Consider the following 21,153-nt stretch of genomic DNA (forward strand, 5'->3'; position numbering starts at 1 on the left):
AAGCCCATGAAAAATTAAAGTCCATGAAGAATTCAAACCCATGAAGAATTCAAGCCCATAAAGAATTAAGGCCCAATTTAAGCAACCCATGGAAGATATTATTTGGAGAAGGCCCAAGGATTATTTTTAATCCTAATGAAGATTAAAAACCAATTTATAGAAATCTATTTTTATTTTTTTATGTGAGAGCTTTATTAGGTATATTTTTTAGCTAAAATCCATTTAACTATTAGGTGGATATTATAGCTAAAATCCATTTAACTTTATGAGTGTTTTATTAGGTATGTATTTTAGCTAAAATCCATTTAATATTAGGTGTGTATTATAGCTAAAATCCATTTAACTTTAAGTGTGTGAGTGCCCATTAAATATAATTATGTCTGATTGAATAATTGAAATTGTGCGGTTTGTATTGCATCTTGTGGCCTATAAATAGCTCACTTGATTGCATTTATAAGTGTGATTATTATTCTTGAATCAAAGTTTAGTTGTTTCCTTATAATTCTCTCTTTGAGAATTGTTCTTGTTCTTTCCCCTTTTCTTTAGTATTCTCTCTTGTGATCTTACTTACTTCCTTTCTTCTTTTAAATTCTTATGTCATTTATTATTACTTTATTATTCACCGCCTAAATGGCCGGTTAATTTATGCCTTTAAATTTCTGCAATTTTAATTCTTGTCATTTAATTATTCACCGCCTAAATGGCCGGTTAGTTTATGCCTTTAAATTTTTGTAATTTTAATTCTTGTCATTTAAATGTTCACCGCCTAAATGGCCGGTTAGTTTCTACTATTTTAATTCCCGTCATTTAAATTATGTTATTCAAATTATGTCATTTAAATTCTTGTCGATTAATTTATAAATGGAGATGAATAGCTAAATCTAATCTTGGGTTAAGGCAATGACAGTATTCAACGCCAATGATTCCCAAAGAAAGCTGCGCTTTAAATGAGTAACATTAATTTAAATTTCAGTATGAGTGTGTCTTAATTATTAAGAAATCACTAGGTTTGGATTGGAGCGTAAGCCTAACTTAGAGCTTTCATGCCATGTATGAGAGTTACTAGAACTGGAAACGCTATCATACCCAAACCCGGATGATTAATTTAGTTGTTTTGTATATTAATTGCAATTAGATTTATGGTAGTTGCTTAAATTAGAATCCCGCATATCATGTATGGGATTGCTTAAACTAGAACTATCATCATCTCTAATTGCATTTAATAACAAACCCTCATATTTGAAATTAAATTAATGTTGCTAATCTTTTATGCTAAAATTTGGAAATCAACGAGTTGGTACTGAAATTGTCTTAAATCAAGCACTATCCAAATTCATATTTTTACGTTTAATGTTTATTTCAATTGCTGCCTTACTTTATTTTCTAGTATCTGTTGTCTAAAAAAAACCCATAAAAAACCTTGTTGTCAATTTGTCTAAATGCATGTGCGTGTGTGTGACATTCTTTTTCTTTTGCCATAAATAAATCTCTCAGTGGACGACCTGAATTCATCCAGAAAATATAAATTTAAATTTGAACTACAACTGCACTCGTACACTGACGAGTATAAACCTCTCACTAAAATAAAAAATATATATATAAGTTTTATTATGATTTGTTTTTATTGTGTTTTAATTGCAGAGTGAGAGTGCAGTCAGCTCGCGGGGTGCCAGCATGCGTGGCGGCGAGGGCGGCCAGGCCAGTGGAGGCCTGAGCAGGCGACGGCAAGGCTGGGATCGCGGTGAGCAGCGGCAGATGAAGACTGGTTCGCGCGACAGTTGCAGAGAATGAATGAAGAAGAAGAAGAAGAAGAAGAAGAGAAGGAAAAAGAAAAGAAAGAAAGAGAAAAAAAAAATAAAGGAAGGAAGAAGTGGCTATTCGTGGGTTGCAGAAGGAGTAGAGGAAGGAGAAGATGAATGGGAAGAAGGAAGAAAAAGAAAAGAAAAGAAGAAAAAGGAAGAAAAGAAAAGAAATAGAGGAAAAAATATGAAATAAGTAGAAAAAAATCTAGAAAAATTCTATATTTCAGTAATATCCTGGAGATTTTAGCAAGAAAAAGGGTTCGGGGACGCATTTCGAGAATATGGCACGCATACAGAGGAAGTCAGAGATGCTAAGTTAAGGTGAGTAAAATTTCTTAGAAAATTTCAAAAATTCAAGAATATTATTTTATGAATTGTCGTAATGAAATATTTGAGAAAATATTTCAGAAATATTTAGTTTGGATTTATTGAGGAAAATTAGGAAGAAATAGAAAGTAAATTAAAGAAAATGCCAGAAATTATGAAAAAATAGGTTTTAATATTTATTTAAATACCTATGGTGATTAGGATGTTTTGAGGTTTAAGTTGAAGTTATTGGTGCAAATTTTGAAGTTGGCACGCAAATCGAGGTGATGCACGAGGTAAGACACGGATATCGAGGTAGCCCGATAAGCTTGAGAAGGTAAGTGGTACTTCCCAACTGAATTTAATTTTATGGAAAATGCTTGATTTGTAAGTGTACCGTTTCAAGCTTAGTACGATTATAAATGTTTATCTTCGAGAATGCTTTCATCATATTGACATACTATGATATGTACCCAACACGTAGACTACATCCATGGTATGATTATGAAATGCATAAATACATGTTGATATCATTGACCACACGCATTTGAGGCCGTAGGGAGTACGAACTGGCACCGATGATTTACCAAGGGTGCACCCATACACCCCGGCTTCGAAAGAGATGGCTGCAAAAATGGTAGGTAGCATGAGGGGTGTAGTTGACACCTACGAGGTAAGATATTGCATACACACATGACATAACATTATGTACCCTTACTTAGATTATTCATCATCTAACTTGGGTTTTACCCCTGGAATATTCAAACGTTCCAGGTAGAAATTGTAGCAGATTCAATGATAAATGAGGTATGAAATGGCACTTAGCAGGGTGCATGAAGAATAAAATGTATGTTATGTAGCCCATGTATTTAAGTTCTGCTACTTTGAATTCTGAACGTTTTGAGGAATGTTGAATTTATTTATGATTAATGTTAAGATATCAGGTTTCGATCTTTGCTTCCGCATTTGATGTGTATAATGATTCTCTTTCGAGATTAATGTATGGGAATTCTGGGACGGATTCAAGGAATGATGTGGTTTAGCTTTAGTGTTTGAAAGAAAAATTTTATTGTTCCGAAATTGTCCCAAGTTGTAACGCGCTCGAGAAAGCGGGGCGTTACAGTGGTCAAATCACTTATTAGGCATTTTATCAAACATATGGTGTGTTGTACAGTAAAAATATAACCAATGAATCCAAACAATAAGGGCAAAACCAATTTAGGAAAAGAAATAGATTGACATCCTTGCAATGAGGTTTTGGATTTGGCAGGGATGAAGGGTTGATTCTTCATTGACCAGATTGATGTACCAGAGGTGTTTGAACTACCAAATTGTCGCGTCGTGGGTTTGTCTTAGGGAATAAATAGATTCCCTACAATGAGATTAAAATTTTGCATTTGGTGGGGATGAAGGGTTGGTTCTTTACTGGTATTGAAGGCTTTGGATTAGGCAAGGATGAAGATTGTTCTTCACTAGGATTGAAGGCTTTGGATTTGGCGGGGATAAAGGTTGTTCTTTGCTGGGATTGAAGCTTTGGAGTGGGCTTACGTACAGAATCGCAGCGTGAGTTACTCTAAGGATTTGGATTTGACGAGAATTGACAAACGGAACTGGGTTGCCCTAAGGATTTGACTCGAAGGCTTCTGCCTTCTGGAGTGGGTTTGCACGAGAGGGAGAGTTTGCACTACAATAAAAACTCAAGTGTTTGGAGGCTAATATTTAGAGTTTGCATAGTGAAAATTTTGTGCCACCAAATGTTCCCGGCTCATTTTTTTATATTTTTTAATTTTCATTATTTTTAATTTAAAAAAATTAAACTTATCATTTAACTACAATTTAATAATTTTCTAGCAAAATCTTATTTTTTAGTTGCGCAATTTAGGATCGTAGATAAAACTTTGGTATTAAAATATTATATTTTGTGGTAAAAAATTTAGCTCATTTAAATTATCTATAATTTAATAATTATGTAGCAAAATATTAACTTTTAGCTATGAAATTTATAGCGTAGTTAAAATTTTCATAGCTAAAAACTATACTTAGTGGAAAAAATTTTAACTCCTTTGAATTGTCTACAAGTTAATAGTTTCGTAGCAAAATGTTAACATTTTAACAAAATTATAGCGAAAAGATTGTTTTGTTGTAGTGTAGATACGCATGGTTGTCCCTGATTAAAACAACCATATAATATTCTTGATATTCTAATCCACCAACACACGGATATCCATGTCATCTCAGGTCTAATGACCATTTACAAATTCGTAATTAACATTTAATTATTGACACGTGAGATAAGACCCATGTAATTCAATGTTAACAGTCACGTTCAGTAAACTCGTTCCTATAACGAGTACCTACTTATCTTCCTTTTATATCTCATTAACTTTATTTTTCAGTATCTTATACAGAACAATGAGCAAGATGATGTATCGGCCTTTTCGAGTTGCTAATATCCAGGTCAGAAACTCTATGACTAGAAACTCATTTATAGCAGAACATACTGTGGATTAACCGTCACGACTATTCTTAACATTTAAGAATGGTATCCACTATTTATTATACTGAAGAACATTTATATGCTTAATTCAAACTATATTGCAATTTAAATTAAACATAAAACTTGCAGTTAAATTAAATTTAAAGAATTAGAAGATAAAGTCCTTTGTGTCACTATAACTGTTCTTAAGGACTTATATCTAACACAACAAACACAAAACATAAAGAAAATGAGAGAAATTGTCAACTCTATATACATCTAGGTTTGATAAAACCCAAAACAAAATAAAGGAAAGAACAAGAGAGAGAAATTTATTGAGATGACAATGCATGGGGTGAAGGGATTACATCCACGTTGATTAGATTCAATCCACACTCAATGAGATTCACAATGCTCCCAAACTAAAAAATTGCTTTTGGAAATGAGGAAGAAAGAAGGGGAACAAAAGAAAAAGTGGGAGAAAAAAGAATATGTCGTTGATGTTTGATAAAAATAAAAGAGAACCTATCATTAACATTTGATCAAAAACGAAAGAAAAAAATAAGGTTGTGTTCTTTTTTTTTTTTAATTTTTAATTTTGAGTTTTTAATTTATTTTTAATTTTTTATTTTGGTAGTCTATTTTCAAAAAATAGAAAATTTGTTTTCTTTGTCATTTTAAAAAACTATTTCTCAAAACAGAAAACTAGAAAATGTGTTCTTTTTGAAATTGTAAAAATAAAATTTTAATGATATTTTACTAAATAAATTTAATTATCCAAAAAATTAAAACTATTTAATTTTGAATAAATAAATAAATTAACTTGAAAAAAATAACAAGTGTCATCATAATATGATTATAAATAGGAAGTATTAAAATAAAAATTAAAAACGTAAACTAATATTATATAATGTGATTATAAATTATAAGATTGTATCATTAGAAATCGCGTTTACTTTAAAATTTTGAGAAAAAAATATTTTATAATATTTTATTTAATAAATTTAATTATTAAATGATAAAATTAACTCTTTTTAATAAAATTTTACTATTAAAATAAAATAATAAATTTAATTAATAAATTACTAAATGATAATTTATATTAAATATTATTATACATAATATGTGTAATATACTTAATAATATATTATATGTTATCTCGAAATTTTAATTATAATATAAATATATTATATTTTTTAAATTTTAAATAAATATATAATTTTATTTTTAAAATTTAAGAATAAATTTTGTTTCTTTATTCTTTTCTTTTTTTTCTTTTTCCTTTTTAGAGGCAAAACATGAAAAATACATTGTGTTTTTCATGTTTTGGATTTATAGATTGTTTTGGTTGAAAATAATTAAAATAATATTTTGTTGTTTTGAGGTTTTTTTATAAAAAAATTTCTTGTTTTTAAAAATAATAAAGTAAACGAATTTTTATTGTTTTAAAAAATTAAAAATTAAAAATAATTTAAAAATAACAAAGAAAACTCAACTTAAGACTTTGTGTGGATGCGAGTCAAAAATGATGGAGAAAGAAGAGGAGAAAAATAAGGATTTTTAATATATAAGAGTATTTTGATGATTTTAAAATATTTAATTGAGATTAATTAATAATAAAGAAAAAAGTGTGATGTAATATTGAAATAAAAAAATATTCACAATATTTTTTCAAATGTAAAAAAAATACTCCCTGTAATTATCTTTATCCAATTTATTAATCTGAATTAAAATCAGGTAGGGCTGAGTTTTCAATTGAATAGGGGCCCAAAAGCAACGTGCCCTCTATCATATCCACCTCTCTCTATATATATACATCAAAGCCGGATGAAGCAATCAACGCTCCTCATCCCCCCTCTCTCTCTCTCTCTCTCTCTCTCTCTCCAAGAAGGTTGATCGTCCCCTCCAAGCGACGAGTCGAGAGCTCAGAGAAGATAACTTCACTTTTTCTCAGATCTCGCCGCGCCGAAAGGCTTTTTCTCAGATCTCTCGCCTGCCGACAAGGCTTTTGGGCGAATCCTAGGAGCTTTAATTGGGCTTCTTGATTTCATACTCTCGCTTGTTTATTGATTGGTGCTCGGTTCTGTAGCAGGTACGCAATCTTGGCTAGCCCCGGAATTAATTCAATTTTCTGATAAATGTATGTATAAGAAGTCCCGGATCTTGATCTTGATCTTGCCTTGGTCTTCGAGCTTGATTGTCAGTACTGGTTTGAACTCGTAGTTTTTAGATACCTAATTTGACGTGGATTTTGCTTGTGGATCTCAGATCTTTAGTTTTGAAACGAATTTTGATTTTATTGATGTTGTTATTTGGTGGCTTGGTTGTTCTTGTATTCGTTCGATCTGGATACGAGTAAATCTTGGATGTCTATCTCGCGTGAATGTTAGAACTGAGGCATTCTTTATATGGATCTGCGCTTGATTAAGTCTTTTTTTGTATGATGCTACTACTTTAATTGTAGAGCGAGTATATCTATTGTATTCACCATTAGCAAATGTGGGTAAGCATATCTTGTTGTGTAAATTAGTATTTATATGTCCTGTCGTGGAGAGGATTAAGAGCAAGCATTGAAGCAGGTAAAGCTGATCCCTGCAAGATTGGAACTGATACCGGATAAGTACTCCAGTTCTCCTTATCCATCGGCTGGCAGTTGAAACCCTAACAAAACTCTTACATATTTTTATCTGAGAAATGTTCTTGTATAAATGGACTCTTTTTTCTATTGTATCCCTTCCTGTATTGGAATGTGGAAATGCGTCCAAGAAAGCTCAGGGTATGTCCGCCATATGCTTAAAAGTTCAGAATTTATTGTCGGGGAATCAACTTATTTCTGTCAAGAGTGTAATCCGCCACAATTGCCACTTGCAAGTGTTTGTGACTGGCACACACTCTAAAAGTGGCCGCTATATTTTAGATTCGGTCCAAAACCTTGAAGTCTTGCAGTTCTTGATTAGTAATCCTTAGAGTTTACTCTTTGATGGCACCATGAGAAATTAAGATCCAGCTCATAATATTTAAAATTTCTTAAACAAATTCAATTAGTCAAACCTATGTTACCCATAAAGCATATTGCTTCTTGGTACATGGAATGGGAATGAGAATGTGATATGCAACTATTATATGATTTGGTGTAATAGGAGTAGGTGGGTATAGACTATCATTAAATGTAAGATTTTTCTAATGCAATTCCTTACTAAAATTATCTATCAAATGATACTATAGAATAGTTTCTTTCTTGAAAGTAATTAAATAGAAACACATTCTTAGAGAACATGACACTTTTTTAAAGTTTTGTTCTCCAATAATCTACTCTTTTTAGAATTTAGTTCATTATTTTTTATTTAAGCTCCTAAGAAATCCTTTTAAAGAGTTCGGAAATCTCTAGTGCACAAGGTTCCCTGTTTTACAAGGGTTGGGGAAGGATCGTATTTGGCCTTTCCTTTGTTTTATTTATGTATTTATCTTTTTTGCAAAGAGGCTGTTTCTACAACTCAAATCAACGGGGTAACCTTACTGCTGCTACCACAACTTGGCCTCAATCCTGTAAAGAAATAACTGTGAAAACACCTTTGGGACTGTTTTGGATTGTTAACTTTGCAGATCTGTAAAGACTAATGAAAATAAGCCCTGTTTTTGAATGTGCAAACCATGTTATAAATTGTTAGCTTATTAGTACTTTTTTGCAACTTTGGCTGGAATCAATCTGGGTATATAGTTCTTAACTTGTTTAGTGTTAATCTGCAGTTCATTGTGTTTATTATATCATCATCAATCATGTGGAGATTCAAACCGTTCATGCCTAAGGAACAAACAGGTCTTGAAGGGCGCACTGTCGATATTGGCAATTTGAAAGTTCATATTCGCAATGCCATTGCTGAGGGTGGATTTTCTTGTGTTTACTTAGCTCGGGATGCAGTACATGGCTCGAAGCAGTATGCATTAAAGCACATTATATGTAATGATGAAGAATCTCTAGAAGTTGTAAGGAAAGAAATATCTGTGATGAAATCTCTCAAAGGACATCCTAATGTTGTCACACTTTATGCACATGCTATCTTTGATATGGGGCGGACAAAAGAAGCTCTCCTTGTGATGGAATATTGTGAGAAGTCCCTGGTCAGTGTGCTGGAAAGCAAAGGATCTGGATATTTTGAGGAGAAGCAAGTCCTTGTAATTTTTAGGGATGTCTGCAATGCAGTCTTTGCCATGCATTGCCAATCACCACCCATTGCTCATCGGTAAGGATAACAATAATTGGTTAATTTGTTTAGCCTTCATTGTTTCAGTAGATTCTTAGAATCTTTCTTCTTTTGCATTCTTGATGGATTTTCTGGCTGTATGAGTCCTCTTTTGAGAAATACCCAACGTGGCATTGTCTAATGCAGCTTTACTGCAAGTATTATTAGGAAGAAGGAAAACAATTATTTGCATTGCAGGGTTGCATAATGCTAGTACCTCAGCTAGTTTCCTATTTTGTTAAAAATTCCAGCATTAGATTTGCTCAGGTTCAAAAGGCATAAATAGTATTTGATTGAGCTAATTAAGTTATTTTATGTCTGCTTCCTTTTTTAGTTAAATAAAGCTACTCGTTATATTTTGAAATTCTGTGATGATGTTATGGTTTTAATTTCTTGTTTGTTTTTTCTTCATTGCGTTCTCTAGAGATTTGAAGGCTGAAAATCTTCTCTTGGGGTCTGATGGATTATGGAAATTGTGTGATTTTGGAAGTACCTCTACCAATCACAAGCGGTTTGAGAGGCCTGAAGAAATGGGCATAGAAGAAGACAATATCAGGAAGCACACAACACCGGCCTATAGAGCCCCTGAGGTTGGATGTGTATTTTTTTTTATGAATAACAAGGATCAAAGTGATATAAATACTGATACCTGTCTTTTTCCCTTTCTTGAATTAGATGTGGGATCTGTTCAGGAGAGAACTCATAAATGAGAAGGTGGACATTTGGGTAAGTTTTGGATTGTCAGAAATTGGTGTGGTAAAACTGAAAACAGCTTGACTTTATCTTTTTGTCTTATGGGATTAAGCTTTTGAAAATTTAGGTAGGGACTGAAGCTAATTTTGCTAATTTTGTTGTTCTTAGGCCCTTGGGTGTCTTCTTTTCCGCATATGCTACTTCAAGTCGGCATTTGACGGGGAATCGAAGCTACAAGTTCTAAATGGGAACTATCGCATACCAGAATTACCAAAATATAGCTCATCCATTACAGATCTAATAAGAGATATGCTTCAATCTTCACCAGATGCTCGACCCGACATCACGCAGGCAAGCGCTTTGCTTGATTGGCCATTCATCTCCATGAATTTAGGTTAGTTTTAGATTGTAACTATTCTAGCAATGGTAGGTCCTCAAACCATCTGCATGCCTGCTGATACCCTTTATCTTCTGTTTGGTGTCAGGTGTGGTTTCGTGTTAATGATTTATTACCAGATGGATTACAGAAGCCATTGCCTGACAGATCACCGGAGATGCATCAACCAGGTGCTGACATTCACGAAGGTGAGACATCGCTGCTTTATTACAGGTTTTCTGCATTAACAATAAAAAGGAAAGGCTAACCTAAATATCATATGTTTATCATGTCAGAAAATGGAAATCTCTGATAGCAAAATGCCTAATTTAATTAAACAATTCTACTGTTCTGTAGAAATTAATAGACAAACCCAAAATTTCATTGCCTTAATTGATTGCTTATAACCCTACTTTAAGTTCAAGCATTTTGATACTTATACATTATTCATCAGGAATTCAAAAGCCTGCTAATAAAACTAATCCAATGCCCCGTCGAAGTCCACCACCCCCACCATCTACAGAAACTACTTGGAGTTCATCATCATCACCAGTTAATAATTCTAGGGCCAGTGGAGGTGGGGGCGCACTTGGTGCTTTTTGGTCCACTCAGCATGCCAAGGACTCATTTAGTGCAGAGGACAAAGTAGCAGTTAAATTTGATGAAGAACCAAGTAAACAGAACACAACAAGACTAGAGCAGCAAATTTTTAGCCATGATGCTAGCCCATCAAAAGAGGAGAAGAATCGCTCCCATCCTGTCACAAAAACAGTGCATGCAAACTCTGTTAACAGAGCCGGTGATAGCTCGTCCCAGGACTTTGGAATAAATTTTTTTAAGGATGATTCAGGCCAGGCTGCTGGAAGGCCCAAATCATCAAAATCGAATTCTGAGAGCACAAATGCTTTTCAAAATGAGGCATTCAACTCCTTTGTTGCTGATTTTGATACCAATAAACTTAGCCCTGTAATCAGCAGTAAAAATTCAGGGAAGGAAGAAGAGCTGGAGGCTGAGGTAGAAAGGCTGAAAGAACAACTGAAGCAAGCTAACATTGAGAAGGCTGAAATAACCTCCAAATATGAAAAGCTTTCTGCCATTTGCCGATCGCAGAGGCAGGAGATACAAGAGCTTAAGCAAGCCCTGGGAGCTAGAACTTCACCAAACAGGGGAGTTTCAAAAGATAAAACATCTCCTGGAGTTCAACCTTCTGCGACCATGCAGGCATGTTATACTTGTCCACTCAAGGTTCATCTTCTCAAAATTTTTCTTTGCATCTTATCTGGTGATTGTTTTTATTCTCTTTTCAGCAGAGAGAGAAAATTGAAGGAACAGTTTGGGAACTTCAACAAAGATTTTTTGACAGCAATACCCCGAGTCCAGAATCTAAGCCATGGAATGCTTTCACGGAAGATGCCAAGCCACAAAAAATGTCAACAGATAGTACTCCCAAATCTGTTAGGACGAGGAATGGTCACCAGAACAAACAGGCTACTCCAGCAGTCTCAGACTCATGGGATTTTGGAACCGACAACTTTACAGCAGTTCCCACAGCTTCCTCCCAGATGCCTGTATCAAGTAAGGAATTAAAAACTTCTCAGCGCTATGGTGAGTTGAAGAATGTAAAGGGTGAATCAGTTTCCCAACCTGCTGGCTGGGCTGGTTTCTGATGTGCATGGTGGGCAAAATAAAGGTATTTTGGCCTGATCTATTACTACTTTTGCTTACTACTTGAAGTATGACGATGGAAGGAAAAAAGATGGGATGGATGTATATGGCTTTATGAGCTTGTTTTGTATGGCGCCAACTACTTTTTATGTAGATTTGGCTATGAAATAGAACACTATTGTGTTGGCTTCTTCAGATTAGTTACTGGGTGAAAAAGCTTACAAATTTCCTATATGTTTGTGTTCACCAATCAGAAAATAAAATGATACATATTTTTCCTACTGAGTTGCTCCCAGGTTGATAGCATTTATGATTTTGTACATGCTTCTGATCTAACCTTACGCCTATTCCCTTGTCTTCATCTCTTCTTTTCCTTTTTTTTTTTTCTCTCTTGATACAAGAAGGGGACGGACGTTTGGCTGTGTTTGAAGGATTAAATTAACTTCAATGCATTATGTAACAGTTTGTATTATGTAAGCCTGAATCTTATTGGATTATTAGTTAGATTTCGGAAATTAAGTTTGGTGGCCATTAAAAGATTAATAGCAATTGTGCAGGGCCAATATCATATCATGAACTTCTAGGCTTTTTCTCAGGTATGAATTTTTGTTCTTGGATAAACTTTGCTTTCATGCCAGTCAAATTTAGTTCAACAAAAATTCCAGCAAGTTTCCCTTGGAATAATTTAAAATTAACATTTGAAATCTTTCTATTTTATTTTTGGGTGAAGCGCCAAATAAGTTACTATAGTTTGGTTTTAGGGTTAAATTTACGATTATATTTTAATAGGCGCTAAATAAATCATTGTATTTTTATATTTAGGGTCAAAGTAGTCATTATACTTCAAAAATGATCAAACGGGCAATTGTATTTATAAGGGCTCACATTAGTAATTACGGTAAATATCATCTTAAGGTGAGATGGCATTTTAATTATATAACGTCGCGTCGAAATTCTATCTTCAATTAAAAGAATTTTACAGAGTCTCAAATGCCCAAATTGAATCCCAAATTTAAAATTAGAAAGCCTTATATGGGTCTCAAATGGTGGCTAATTTGATCTCGTGTATAAAAGTATGATGACTTTTTTTTGCTTATTTTTAGAGTGCAATAGTTGGTTAAGCTCCTGAGTTAAAATACAATAATTTATTTGAAATTTTGCTTTTTTTTATTATTAATAATAGTGCCTTTTGTTAGTTTATAGTTTAACACAATAAATAAATTTATCAAAATAATGTCCTTGTCTTTAAGACTCAAAACATTTTGCAAATTTAAACTACATGAAACTTTAGGAGTTGAAGTAAAATATATATATAATACTATATTATAGTGTTTTTGATAGCTTGACTTTAACACAAATGGTTATTTGAAAGAGAAAAAAAAATTGCACAAGACCTCAAATGTTAAAATTTATCTCAAAAACTTTCTATTCTTTAGTTTTTACTTTCATAAACTTAACATGGTGTTGAATAACTTTTGGTTACCTCTAATTAACATTGGCTTACTCTCTTTATTTTAAAATAAAATCATAAGGATGCTTTTCTTTATTTTAAAACTCAAAAAAATGAGCAACCAAATATCAATTTATTGCTTTTGTTGTTACTCATTGAAGTTGAATCTTTAGTTTATTTTTATTTTATCAATTGAAAAAATTACAATAATCGAATAATAAATTTACCAATCATGCATAGTGTATCTCACAAAGTCGCAAGTTAGGTTGTGTTTGGCTGAGTAATTATTAGCTTTCCCTCCCAAGGCTCCAACTATTTTGTTTGGATGCAAGAGTTGTAGTGATCGAAGGAAAAAGATACCAAAGTGCTCTCTTCAAGATAATGGGCTGCGTCACTTCGCGAACCCAAAGGTCAGTTTGATGCTAAACCCCACAAGAATGCAACCAACCGACCAAAACAATGTTTTATTTATTTATTATTATTATTAATGAATTCATAATGGCCAGTACGTGTTTGTTTTAATGCCAACGAGAGGGCCTTTTGTAAATATCGAATCCTTGTGGAGGTTGCTGCTATTCACAATCATGCACTTTAGCCGCGTACACTTCTTGCCCACTCCCTGTTTGGGCTTTCCACGATTAGCTCTATATTTTACCTTTGATTTATTTACTTGGATGGTAGGTAATACTACAAAGTAATTGGAAATAAAAGGTCTTTCAAGAAATTGCACTTCACTTTATCGGGGTGATAGCTTAGTGATAGGTCGTTAAGGTCTCAAATTTGAGTTTCGTGGGCCGCAGATGCATTCTAAGTCTTAAAAAAAAAAAAAAAAAAATTGCAGTTCACCTTTTTCTGAGTCAGCTAATCAGAAAGAGTTCTTGGTTCTGATTTTGGCTATGTAATGTGTATACTTTGCACATGACAAAGATAAATTTGTAGCAAGTTAAACTTGTCCAACTGAGGGAAAGTGTTGAAGCTGAAAAAGGGAGAAATAGCTACAAGAAACAATGCAGTTTCAAGGGCTACTTCAAATGTTGCAGGCCCACAAGGCACCTTAATGATAACTTTGCACTCATGTCATAGAAATTTCAGAAGAACACCATGTTTCTACCCTCCTGTTGATAGAGGACCATGATAGTGGCAATCTTTATTGTTCGGGACAAATTATAAACCCATTCTTGGTATAAATAATTAAAGATATCACCATACAAATATAATCAATCATGTTGATTTTCAATTACAAAAATACTAGTAATACATTATTTTGGTGGTATTCTATATACAAAAATTTTGTAGAAATATCATTCTTCTTGCTGGAATCACTTTTTCTTTCTTTTTTTCTTTTCTGAGTTGCATATGTCTCCATCAGGAAGAATTTACATTCTCCAGTTGCCCAAATATAATTGACTTTGGGCGTATCAACCTATCATTGTTCATCTCTATCCATCTGTCATATTATTAATAGCCTTCTTGAGTTTGCTCATACATTCAAATTGCCAGATAGAGGCTTGTGCAATTAGGAGAGATCCTCCTTCCTAGCTACAGATATTCCAATTCTTTATTTCATTGGTTATCTTCTTCATGCCTCACTAGTTTTAGCAGCCACTATTGTCCTCCATGAAAGAAGTGAAAAAGCTACTTCAGTCCTGATAATCAACAAATTCTGGAAACAAAGACGACTAAGTTCTGCTTGCTTGAAAACTGACTTATTGTTATTTTCTTGCTGCTGTCTTTGTATTACATTCCTGAAATTTTTAGCTATCTAAAAATTATGAGTCAGGAGATCAGGGTCCAGGATCAAAACCATGGATCTTGAACAATTACATGGAGGGAATATCAAGATTCTCCACTGAAAATTTTTCCTCTCAGCAGCCTAAGTTATGGGCCCTCAAGGAAAGTTCAAGCCAACCAAGAATTGGCACTGATGAATTATCCGGTACCATTGCCAACCAATTTGGACCGGCAACTCCATGCTTTCAAGTGTCAAACATGCTGAGCTCAATTTCCCCATCATGTCAAACTTTGAAAGTTGATTCAGCATGGCAAAACTATTCCAATCTTCACAATTGCTCGACCTTGCAGTCGCCTGTAGAATTCAGTTCTGGTAACAAGCAGAGATATACATCTTCCAAGAATTCTGTCCTTGCTGCTCTTGAAGATTTGCCGGATAGGAAATTGTTAATGCTCCTGAAACGTAACTGTGCACCCATGAATGCCATGCCAAACCAGAGGCAGCTCTGTCTCAGTTTTCAGGGACATCAGAATCACAGGGTGAGTTTTTCGAACTCTCTTATGCGATTTATTTACATGGTGCTTTTTCCTATTTAGGATTCTTTTTCTTCAGAACTATTTAGGAGTTTTTGCTTTGGAGCGTGAGCTATTTGACATATAATTTCATTACAGATTGGATTCAATCAGGTCAGCTCTATGGAGCCAACTATGCATTTTCATCCAGAGAAGCAGCTACAAGATCATTTTAATGCATTCTCTCTTTCCCCCTGTAATTCTGCATCCTCAAGTGCAGCAATCCCAAACAAATCCCGCATTCGTTGGAATCAAGCTCTTCACGAGCAGTTTGTGGAATGCGTAAATCGCCTTGGGGGTGCTGAAAGTAAGCATAGCGGTAATATTCTTCAAGTTGAAGAGGTATTTACGAGTTTTTTGATATTTTGGTTGTTGATTGTCTTCAGAGGCAACTCCTAAGAGGATCCTTAAGCTAATGAATGCCAAGGGATTGACCATCTTTCATGTGAAAAGCCATTTGCAGGTTTTCATGTTATGTACTTGAATTTGGATATCATTTACATCAATCCTCATTTTATACGTTTATCTGTTGTTGATTCTTTCTTTCTTGTTTCAGAAGTTTCGCACAACAAAGCACATACCAGGATCTACTGAAGGTAAATTCTTGTCATATCTCTGCTATGGCCTGTTGAACTTATCTTCATAATTAAAAGTGCTCCTCCTTGTACTACAGATCTTATCTGACAATTTTCATGAGATACAAATGTAACCATGCTTAGTAAATTGAGTTCTTCTTTCCTCTTTTTCATCTTTTCACAGCAATGAGTTGATATAAATGACTGCTCTGCGTGAAGTATCAATAGCATTTGTCATAAACCAAACAAAATCCACTTTTACTCTGCTACCTTTTTGCTTTGAGAAGTAGATGTTGCTGTCTGGTCCATAATAAAATAGCAAAATGATTCATTGCTGAGCAGAATAAATATTTTTGGAATGTTATCAATAAGTCTGTGGCTTGCGCATTGAGGCTTTCTTTCCAAGAAAAACTGCTTTGTGATGCTTAAAACACATCTATCATTTTTTTTTTTATGTTTTATTAAATGATTGCATGATCTGTTATCTGTGCAGAGAAAATCGAGAGGACAGATTGCCTACATTCAATGCCACAACTTGATCCAAAAATGTAAGCTGCACATTGTTTGGATTGATGCAATCAGAGATGTCAAAATCTTTTACCATTATCAAAAAAAATTTCTTGAACTCCTGAGGATAGGCCTCATCCTTGGAAGAATGGTAAAGAGAATGCCTTTCTCCGTTTCTGATCAAGCTGCAGACTTTACCATTATCAAAACTAATTGCTTGAACTCCTGAGGATAGGCCTCATCCTTGGAAGAATGGTAACGAGAATGCCTTCTTCCGTCTCTGATCAAGCTACTCCCCCTTTGATTCAGTTACTCTTGGATTCTCCTGTTCCTAACATGTCTGTTTGGCTTTTATAGTAACCCGGCATATTAAATCAACTACCTAAAATTTCTTGGGCAAATAATGGAATTCACTAATGTAAACGTTGTTCTCTATCCTTAAATGACAGAGGCACGCAGATATTGGAGGCACTAAGACAGCAAATTGATGTCCAGAGACGCCTATACGAACAATTGGAGGTTTGCAGCTGTTTTTCCTTCTTTCTGAACCATGTATCCAAAGAAAACTATGATCGTCTTTCCCTTTAATACTTCAACATTTCTGTTTGCTTTGTCTGGTTCAGGGTCAAAGAAATTTACAGTTGCAGATTGAAGAGCACGGAAAGCAGTTGAAGGAGATGTTCAATCACCATATGGGAAAAAATAAGACCTCAATTCATGATGCCAAAGATACAGTCGAATCAAAATCATCTACATCATTGAGATCATTCGAGAACTTATCAGACAATTGTGAACTGATAAATTATGTGAAAGACCCTCACGGGGCTTAATTCCTTTTTTTGCATTGGGTAGTCTCTCAATTATTGAAATTGTTGTTGGCAACTAAACAATAAGTTGCAATCTCACATATTTGTTGTGAAAAATTTATTGCAAATGACTGGAAGTATGGTACCACAGTTTACCCTGAGATTCTTCATCTTCTAGAGAAAAAATTGTAATAGTTGAAGAAGAACAGGGTTATGAAGCAACGTGCACTGTCTCTTCAAACATCCAAGGGCCAGTTTAAGCTAAACCCAACAAGAAAGATCAAGAAAAAGCCATTTTGCTTCGAGTGGATGACATGCTATTCCCAGCATAAGAATTATCACTGTCATTTAGGATTTTTTCTTGAACTGTAAGTTGAATAGAAAGAAGTTGAGTTGAGCCAGCAACTTTCAAAGTATTCGGTAATTAGTCATCTTGTTGCAATTCTGTATTCTCAAAGGTCCAGTGTCTTAGCTGAGTTGAAATTACGATCGTTTTCAGGGTTGTATTCTTGCAATCATGCTTCTTAAGGCTAAATCCGAGAACACTCTGAATTTTCCTGGAAAAGGGTGGAAAGGGAATGAAAGTTTGAAGGTTTTGGCAATGGTCTGTTGCATAGCTTTCAAACCCCCAACTCTTATAACCCAGTATTGCATCAAAGTTACTGTTTTTCACTGTCACTGAGTATTTTTTCCCCACTTTTTGCAAATTTTGTTAATTTATCTATACCTTTATTTACCGGCTTTCTTCAATACAGATTCATAAGAAAACCGCAGCTTCAGCTTGAAGAACAAACAAGAGGGAGGTATCAAAATTAATCACATTCTACCATTCCAATGTGGAAGAATTCTGAAATGGCCATTTTGTGTCAAAATTTCAGTTTGTACTCGGAAAAAAGGCATACTTACGTGCTAACAAGCAATCTTCAAAGGCAAAAAGAAAAGGTAACTGAATTGAATTCATCTGCAAGTCTAACACATAGGTACAAAATCTTGTAAAAGAATTCAATCCTTTCCTCATTGTTTTTACTCCCATTGATGCCAAACGAATACAATCACAGAAAGAAAAAGAAAATGCGATACAGCCAGTGCTTGTAAGAGGGGTTTCTATCAAATTGAAGGAGACATTAAAAGAACAGAAACCCAAAAGAAAAAGGGGGGAAAATGGAGTGAGGTCTCATCCAAAACTGGATGAAGATGAATATATGAGAAGGAAAACAATTTGAAACCCGAGAATTTTCCCCGAAAAAGAAGTGGAAACTGCTACGCAGAAAAACATGAACAAACTACATCAACTTGTAGTAACAGTTCCTCCCAGAGAGAAGAATCTGATAGCCCTTGCCACAGGGACACTTGATGTGGATGATCAAGCAATTCCCAGCTCTCTCCACACTCACAGCTTCCTCATTTTCTGTCTCGGATTCATCCTGCAATTGCAAAGAAGCAAAAATTTTCATCAATTAACAGTCCAATCAATAAAGGAAGAGTCCAATACATATATGTGCGCGCGCGCGCGCGCATTTAATCTTCAAGAATGGAGAAGCTTAATTATATCTTGGCTCAACGAACACGAGAAACAGACCTTTGCGGCGCCGCCCACTGCAACTCCAGAGCCACCATCTTCTTCATCTTCCTCTTCTTCTGCGCGCAGGACTTCAGTCCACCACTGGTTCATCTCTTTCATGCGATCCTTCATTCTCTTGTACCTCTGCAGAGACCCAACAAATTCAGAGATATATATAAACAGAAACGCTAAAAAATGGAAGTCTTTTGACTTCTTACCCGGTCGGCAGAGGAGTTAGGGTCCGAGACGGATCGCCGGAGAGCCTGCGGGGAGAAAGTTGCCTTCGCCGGCGACTGGGTAACTGCCGAAGTATTATTAATCTTGGCGTTTTCCGGCGAGAAAGGGTTCAAGATAGAACCCGCGGGCCCGGAAATTTCATTTCCGGGGGAGTTGATGGGGTCGGAGGCGGAGCGCCGCAGAGTCGGCGGCGGCGGGGTGGTGGAGTCCCAGACCATCGGAGAATAGGGCGGAAGAGGAATCTTGGTGAACCCACGGAGGCGGTGGCCGGAGGAAGGATGGAGTGTGATTTTCTTGGAGTTGGGCTGCAGGGGAGAGGAAGACGACGGCGTGGGTCTCTTCATGGCTCCGCCGCAGGGGTTGCATTGATCGACGGAAGGGACTACGGCGTCCGCCGCGGCGGCGGAGGAGAAGCTGGTGAGGCGGAGCTTAGAGAGGAGATTGACTGCGTCGCCGGTTCCGGTGCCTGTGTCCAAGCCGCCGGCTTCCTCGGTTTCTTGGAAGTCCATCGCCGGTTCTCGGTCGTTAATTTCAGCGCTCGGAAACTTCTGTGTTCTGTTCAATAATGAGAGATGGCGGTATATTTGCAAATAAATACTACATTTAGGGCCTAAATGTAGTATTCACAAGATGGGGGCGTAAAGTGAAACAAGCTGAAAAATAAAACTCCCAACGACCATAAAAGGTGAAATTTTGCAAATAATACCGCCATCTCTCATTATTGAACAGAACACAGAAGTTTCCGAGCGCTGAAATTAACGACCGAGAACCGGCGATGGACTTCCAAGAAACCGAGGAAGCCGGCGGCTTGGACACCGGCACAGGAACCGGCGACGCAGTCAATCTCCTCTCTAAGCTCCGCCTCACCAGCTTCTCCTCCGCCGCCGCGGCGGACGCCGTAGTCCCTTCCGTCGATCAATGCAACCCCTGCGGCGGAGCCATGAAGAGACCCACACCGTCGTCTTCCTCTCCCCTGCAGCCCAACTCCAAGAAAATCACTCTCCATCCTTCCTCCGGCCACCGCCTCCGTGGGTTCACCAAGATTCCTCTTCCGCCCTATTCTCCGATGGTCTGGGACTCCACCACCCCGCCGCCGCCGACTCTGCGGCGCTCCGTCTCCGACCCCATCAACTCCCCCGGAAATGAAATTTCCGGGCCCGCGGGTTCTATCTTGAACCCTTTCTCGCCGGAAAACGCCAAGATTAATAATACTTCGGCAGTTACCCAGTCGCCGGCGAAGACAACTTTCTCCCCGCAGGCTCTCCGGCGATCCGTCTCGGACCCTAACTCCTCTGCCGACCGGGTAAGAAGTCAAAAGACCTCCATTTTTTAGCGTTTCTGTTTATATATATCTCTGAATTTGTTGGGTCTCTGCAGAGGTATAAGAGAATGAAGGATCGCATGAAAGAGATGAGCCAGTGGTGGACTGAAGTCCTGCGCGCAGAAGAAGAGGAAGATGAAGAAGATGGTGGCTCTGGAGTTGCAGTGGGCGGCGCCGCAAAGGTCTGTTTCTCGTGTTCGTTGAGCCAAGATATAATTAAGCTTCTCCATTCTTGAAGATTAAATGCGCGCGCGCGCGCGCACATATATGTATTGGACTCTTCCTTTATTGATTGGACTGTTAATTGATGAAAATTTTTGCTTCTTTGCAATTGCAGGATGAATCCGAGAAAGAAAATGAGGAAGCTGTGAGTGTGGAGAGAGCTGGGAATTGCTTGATCATCCACATCAAGTGTCCCTGTGGCAAGGGCTATCAGATTCTTCTCTCTGGGAGGAACTGTTACTACAAGTTGATGTAGTTTGTTCATGTTTTTCTGGGTAACAGTTTCCACTTCTTTTTCGGGGAAAATTCTCGGGTTTCAAATTGTTTTACTTCTCATATATTCATCTTCATCCAGTTTTGGATGAGACCTCACTCCATTTTTCCCCCTTTTCTTTTGGGTTTCTGTTCTTTTAATTTCTCCTTCAATTTGATAGAAACCCCTCTTACAAGCACTGGCTGTATCGCATTTTCTTTTTTTTTTCTGTGATTGTATTGTTTGGAATCAATGGGAGTAAAAACAATGAGGAAAGGATTGAATTCTTTTACAAGATTTTGTACCTATGTGTTAAGACTTGCAGATGAATTCAATTCAGTTACCTTTTCTTTTTGCC

At 36.1% G+C, this 21,153-nt stretch overlaps 4 protein-coding genes and 1 pseudogene across 7 annotated transcripts; 4 read left to right on the top strand and 1 right to left on the bottom strand.

Annotated features, from left to right (window-relative positions):
- LOC127787614 (O-fucosyltransferase 20-like) overlaps positions 1-1,791 on the top strand; it is a 43,854-nt pseudogene extending 42,063 nt beyond the window's left edge.
- Positions 1,792-6,420: 4,629 nt separating this feature from the next.
- On the top strand, positions 6,421-11,840 carry LOC127786845 (uncharacterized). Of its 2 annotated transcripts, none has more exons than XM_052314537.1 (8): positions 6,421-6,676; positions 8,332-8,825; positions 9,250-9,415; positions 9,501-9,551; positions 9,687-9,869; positions 10,004-10,103; positions 10,349-11,115; positions 11,202-11,840. In XM_052314537.1, exons 2-8 carry the CDS (start codon positions 8,362-8,364, stop codon positions 11,559-11,561), a joined length of 2,091 nt encoding a protein of 696 aa, XP_052170497.1. In that variant the 5' UTR covers positions 6,421-6,676; positions 8,332-8,361; the 3' UTR covers positions 11,562-11,840. The 2 variants fall into 2 exon arrangements, with proteins under 2 accessions (XP_052170497.1, XP_052170498.1); XM_052314538.1 differs by having other exon boundaries at positions 10,349-11,119; positions 11,209-11,357.
- A 339-nt stretch (positions 11,841-12,179) lies between these two features.
- LOC127786846 (myb family transcription factor PHL5-like) lies at positions 12,180-17,823 on the top strand. Of its 3 annotated transcripts, XM_052314539.1 has the most exons (8): positions 12,180-13,419; positions 14,790-15,280; positions 15,413-15,620; positions 15,700-15,784; positions 15,869-15,909; positions 16,382-16,436; positions 16,845-16,914; positions 17,019-17,819. In XM_052314539.1, the coding sequence occupies exons 2-8, from the start codon at positions 14,834-14,836 to the stop codon at positions 17,223-17,225; spliced, it is 1,113 nt and encodes a 370-aa protein (XP_052170499.1). In that variant the 5' UTR covers positions 12,180-13,419; positions 14,790-14,833; the 3' UTR covers positions 17,226-17,819. The 3 variants fall into 3 exon arrangements, with proteins under 3 accessions (XP_052170499.1, XP_052170502.1, XP_052170501.1); XM_052314542.1 differs by lacking the exon at positions 12,180-13,419 and having other exon boundaries at positions 13,426-15,280; positions 15,428-15,620; positions 17,019-17,823; XM_052314541.1 differs by lacking the exon at positions 12,180-13,419 and having other exon boundaries at positions 13,428-15,280; positions 15,700-15,776; positions 15,870-15,909; positions 17,019-17,815.
- A 303-nt stretch (positions 17,824-18,126) lies between these two features.
- LOC127786847 (uncharacterized) lies at positions 18,127-19,557 on the bottom strand. Its single transcript, XM_052314543.1, has 3 exons — positions 18,981-19,557; positions 18,781-18,906; positions 18,127-18,625 (listed from the first exon to the last, which is right to left on the bottom strand). The coding sequence occupies exons 1-3, from the start codon at positions 19,506-19,508 to the stop codon at positions 18,485-18,487; spliced, it is 795 nt and encodes a 264-aa protein (XP_052170503.1). The 5' UTR covers positions 19,509-19,557; the 3' UTR covers positions 18,127-18,484.
- A 174-nt stretch (positions 19,558-19,731) lies between these two features.
- Positions 19,732-21,153, top strand: LOC127787057 (uncharacterized). The gene is made up of 3 exons (XM_052314905.1): positions 19,732-20,302; positions 20,377-20,502; positions 20,658-21,153. The coding sequence occupies exons 1-3, from the start codon at positions 19,775-19,777 to the stop codon at positions 20,796-20,798; spliced, it is 795 nt and encodes a 264-aa protein (XP_052170865.1). The 5' UTR covers positions 19,732-19,774; the 3' UTR covers positions 20,799-21,153.

Source organism: Diospyros lotus, chromosome 12 (genome assembly GCF_014633365.1).
Source record: "Diospyros lotus cultivar Yz01 chromosome 12, ASM1463336v1, whole genome shotgun sequence".
NCBI lineage: Eukaryota > Viridiplantae > Streptophyta > Magnoliopsida > Ericales > Ebenaceae > Diospyros > Diospyros lotus.

Coding starts and splice junctions, on each gene's coding strand:
- LOC127786845 (XM_052314537.1), top strand. CDS start 8,362: ATGTGGAGATTCAAACCGTTCATGCCTAAGGAACAAACAGGTCTTGAA. Junction 9,416..9,500: donor CGGCCTATAGAGCCCCTGAG/GTTGGATGTGTA, acceptor TTCTTGAATTAG/ATGTGGGATCTGTTCAGGAG. Junction 9,870..10,003: donor CTCGACCCGACATCACGCAG/GCAAGCGCTTTG, acceptor GTTTGGTGTCAG/GTGTGGTTTCGTGTTAATGA.
- LOC127786846 (XM_052314539.1), top strand. CDS start 14,834: ATGGAGGGAATATCAAGATTCTCCACTGAAAATTTTTCCTCTCAGCAG. Junction 15,281..15,412: donor AGGGACATCAGAATCACAGG/GTGAGTTTTTCG, acceptor ATTTCATTACAG/ATTGGATTCAATCAGGTCAG. Junction 16,437..16,844: donor CCACAACTTGATCCAAAAAT/GTAAGCTGCACA, acceptor CTTAAATGACAG/AGGCACGCAGATATTGGAGG.
- LOC127786847 (XM_052314543.1), bottom strand. CDS start 19,508: ATGGACTTCCAAGAAACCGAGGAAGCCGGCGGCTTGGACACAGGCACC. Junction 18,907..18,980: donor CTAACTCCTCTGCCGACCGG/GTAAGAAGTCAA, acceptor GGGTCTCTGCAG/AGGTACAAGAGAATGAAGGA. Junction 18,626..18,780: donor CAGTGGGCGGCGCCGCAAAG/GTCTGTTTCTCG, acceptor TTGCAATTGCAG/GATGAATCCGAGACAGAAAA.
- LOC127787057 (XM_052314905.1), top strand. CDS start 19,775: ATGGACTTCCAAGAAACCGAGGAAGCCGGCGGCTTGGACACCGGCACA. Junction 20,303..20,376: donor CTAACTCCTCTGCCGACCGG/GTAAGAAGTCAA, acceptor GGGTCTCTGCAG/AGGTATAAGAGAATGAAGGA. Junction 20,503..20,657: donor CAGTGGGCGGCGCCGCAAAG/GTCTGTTTCTCG, acceptor TTGCAATTGCAG/GATGAATCCGAGAAAGAAAA.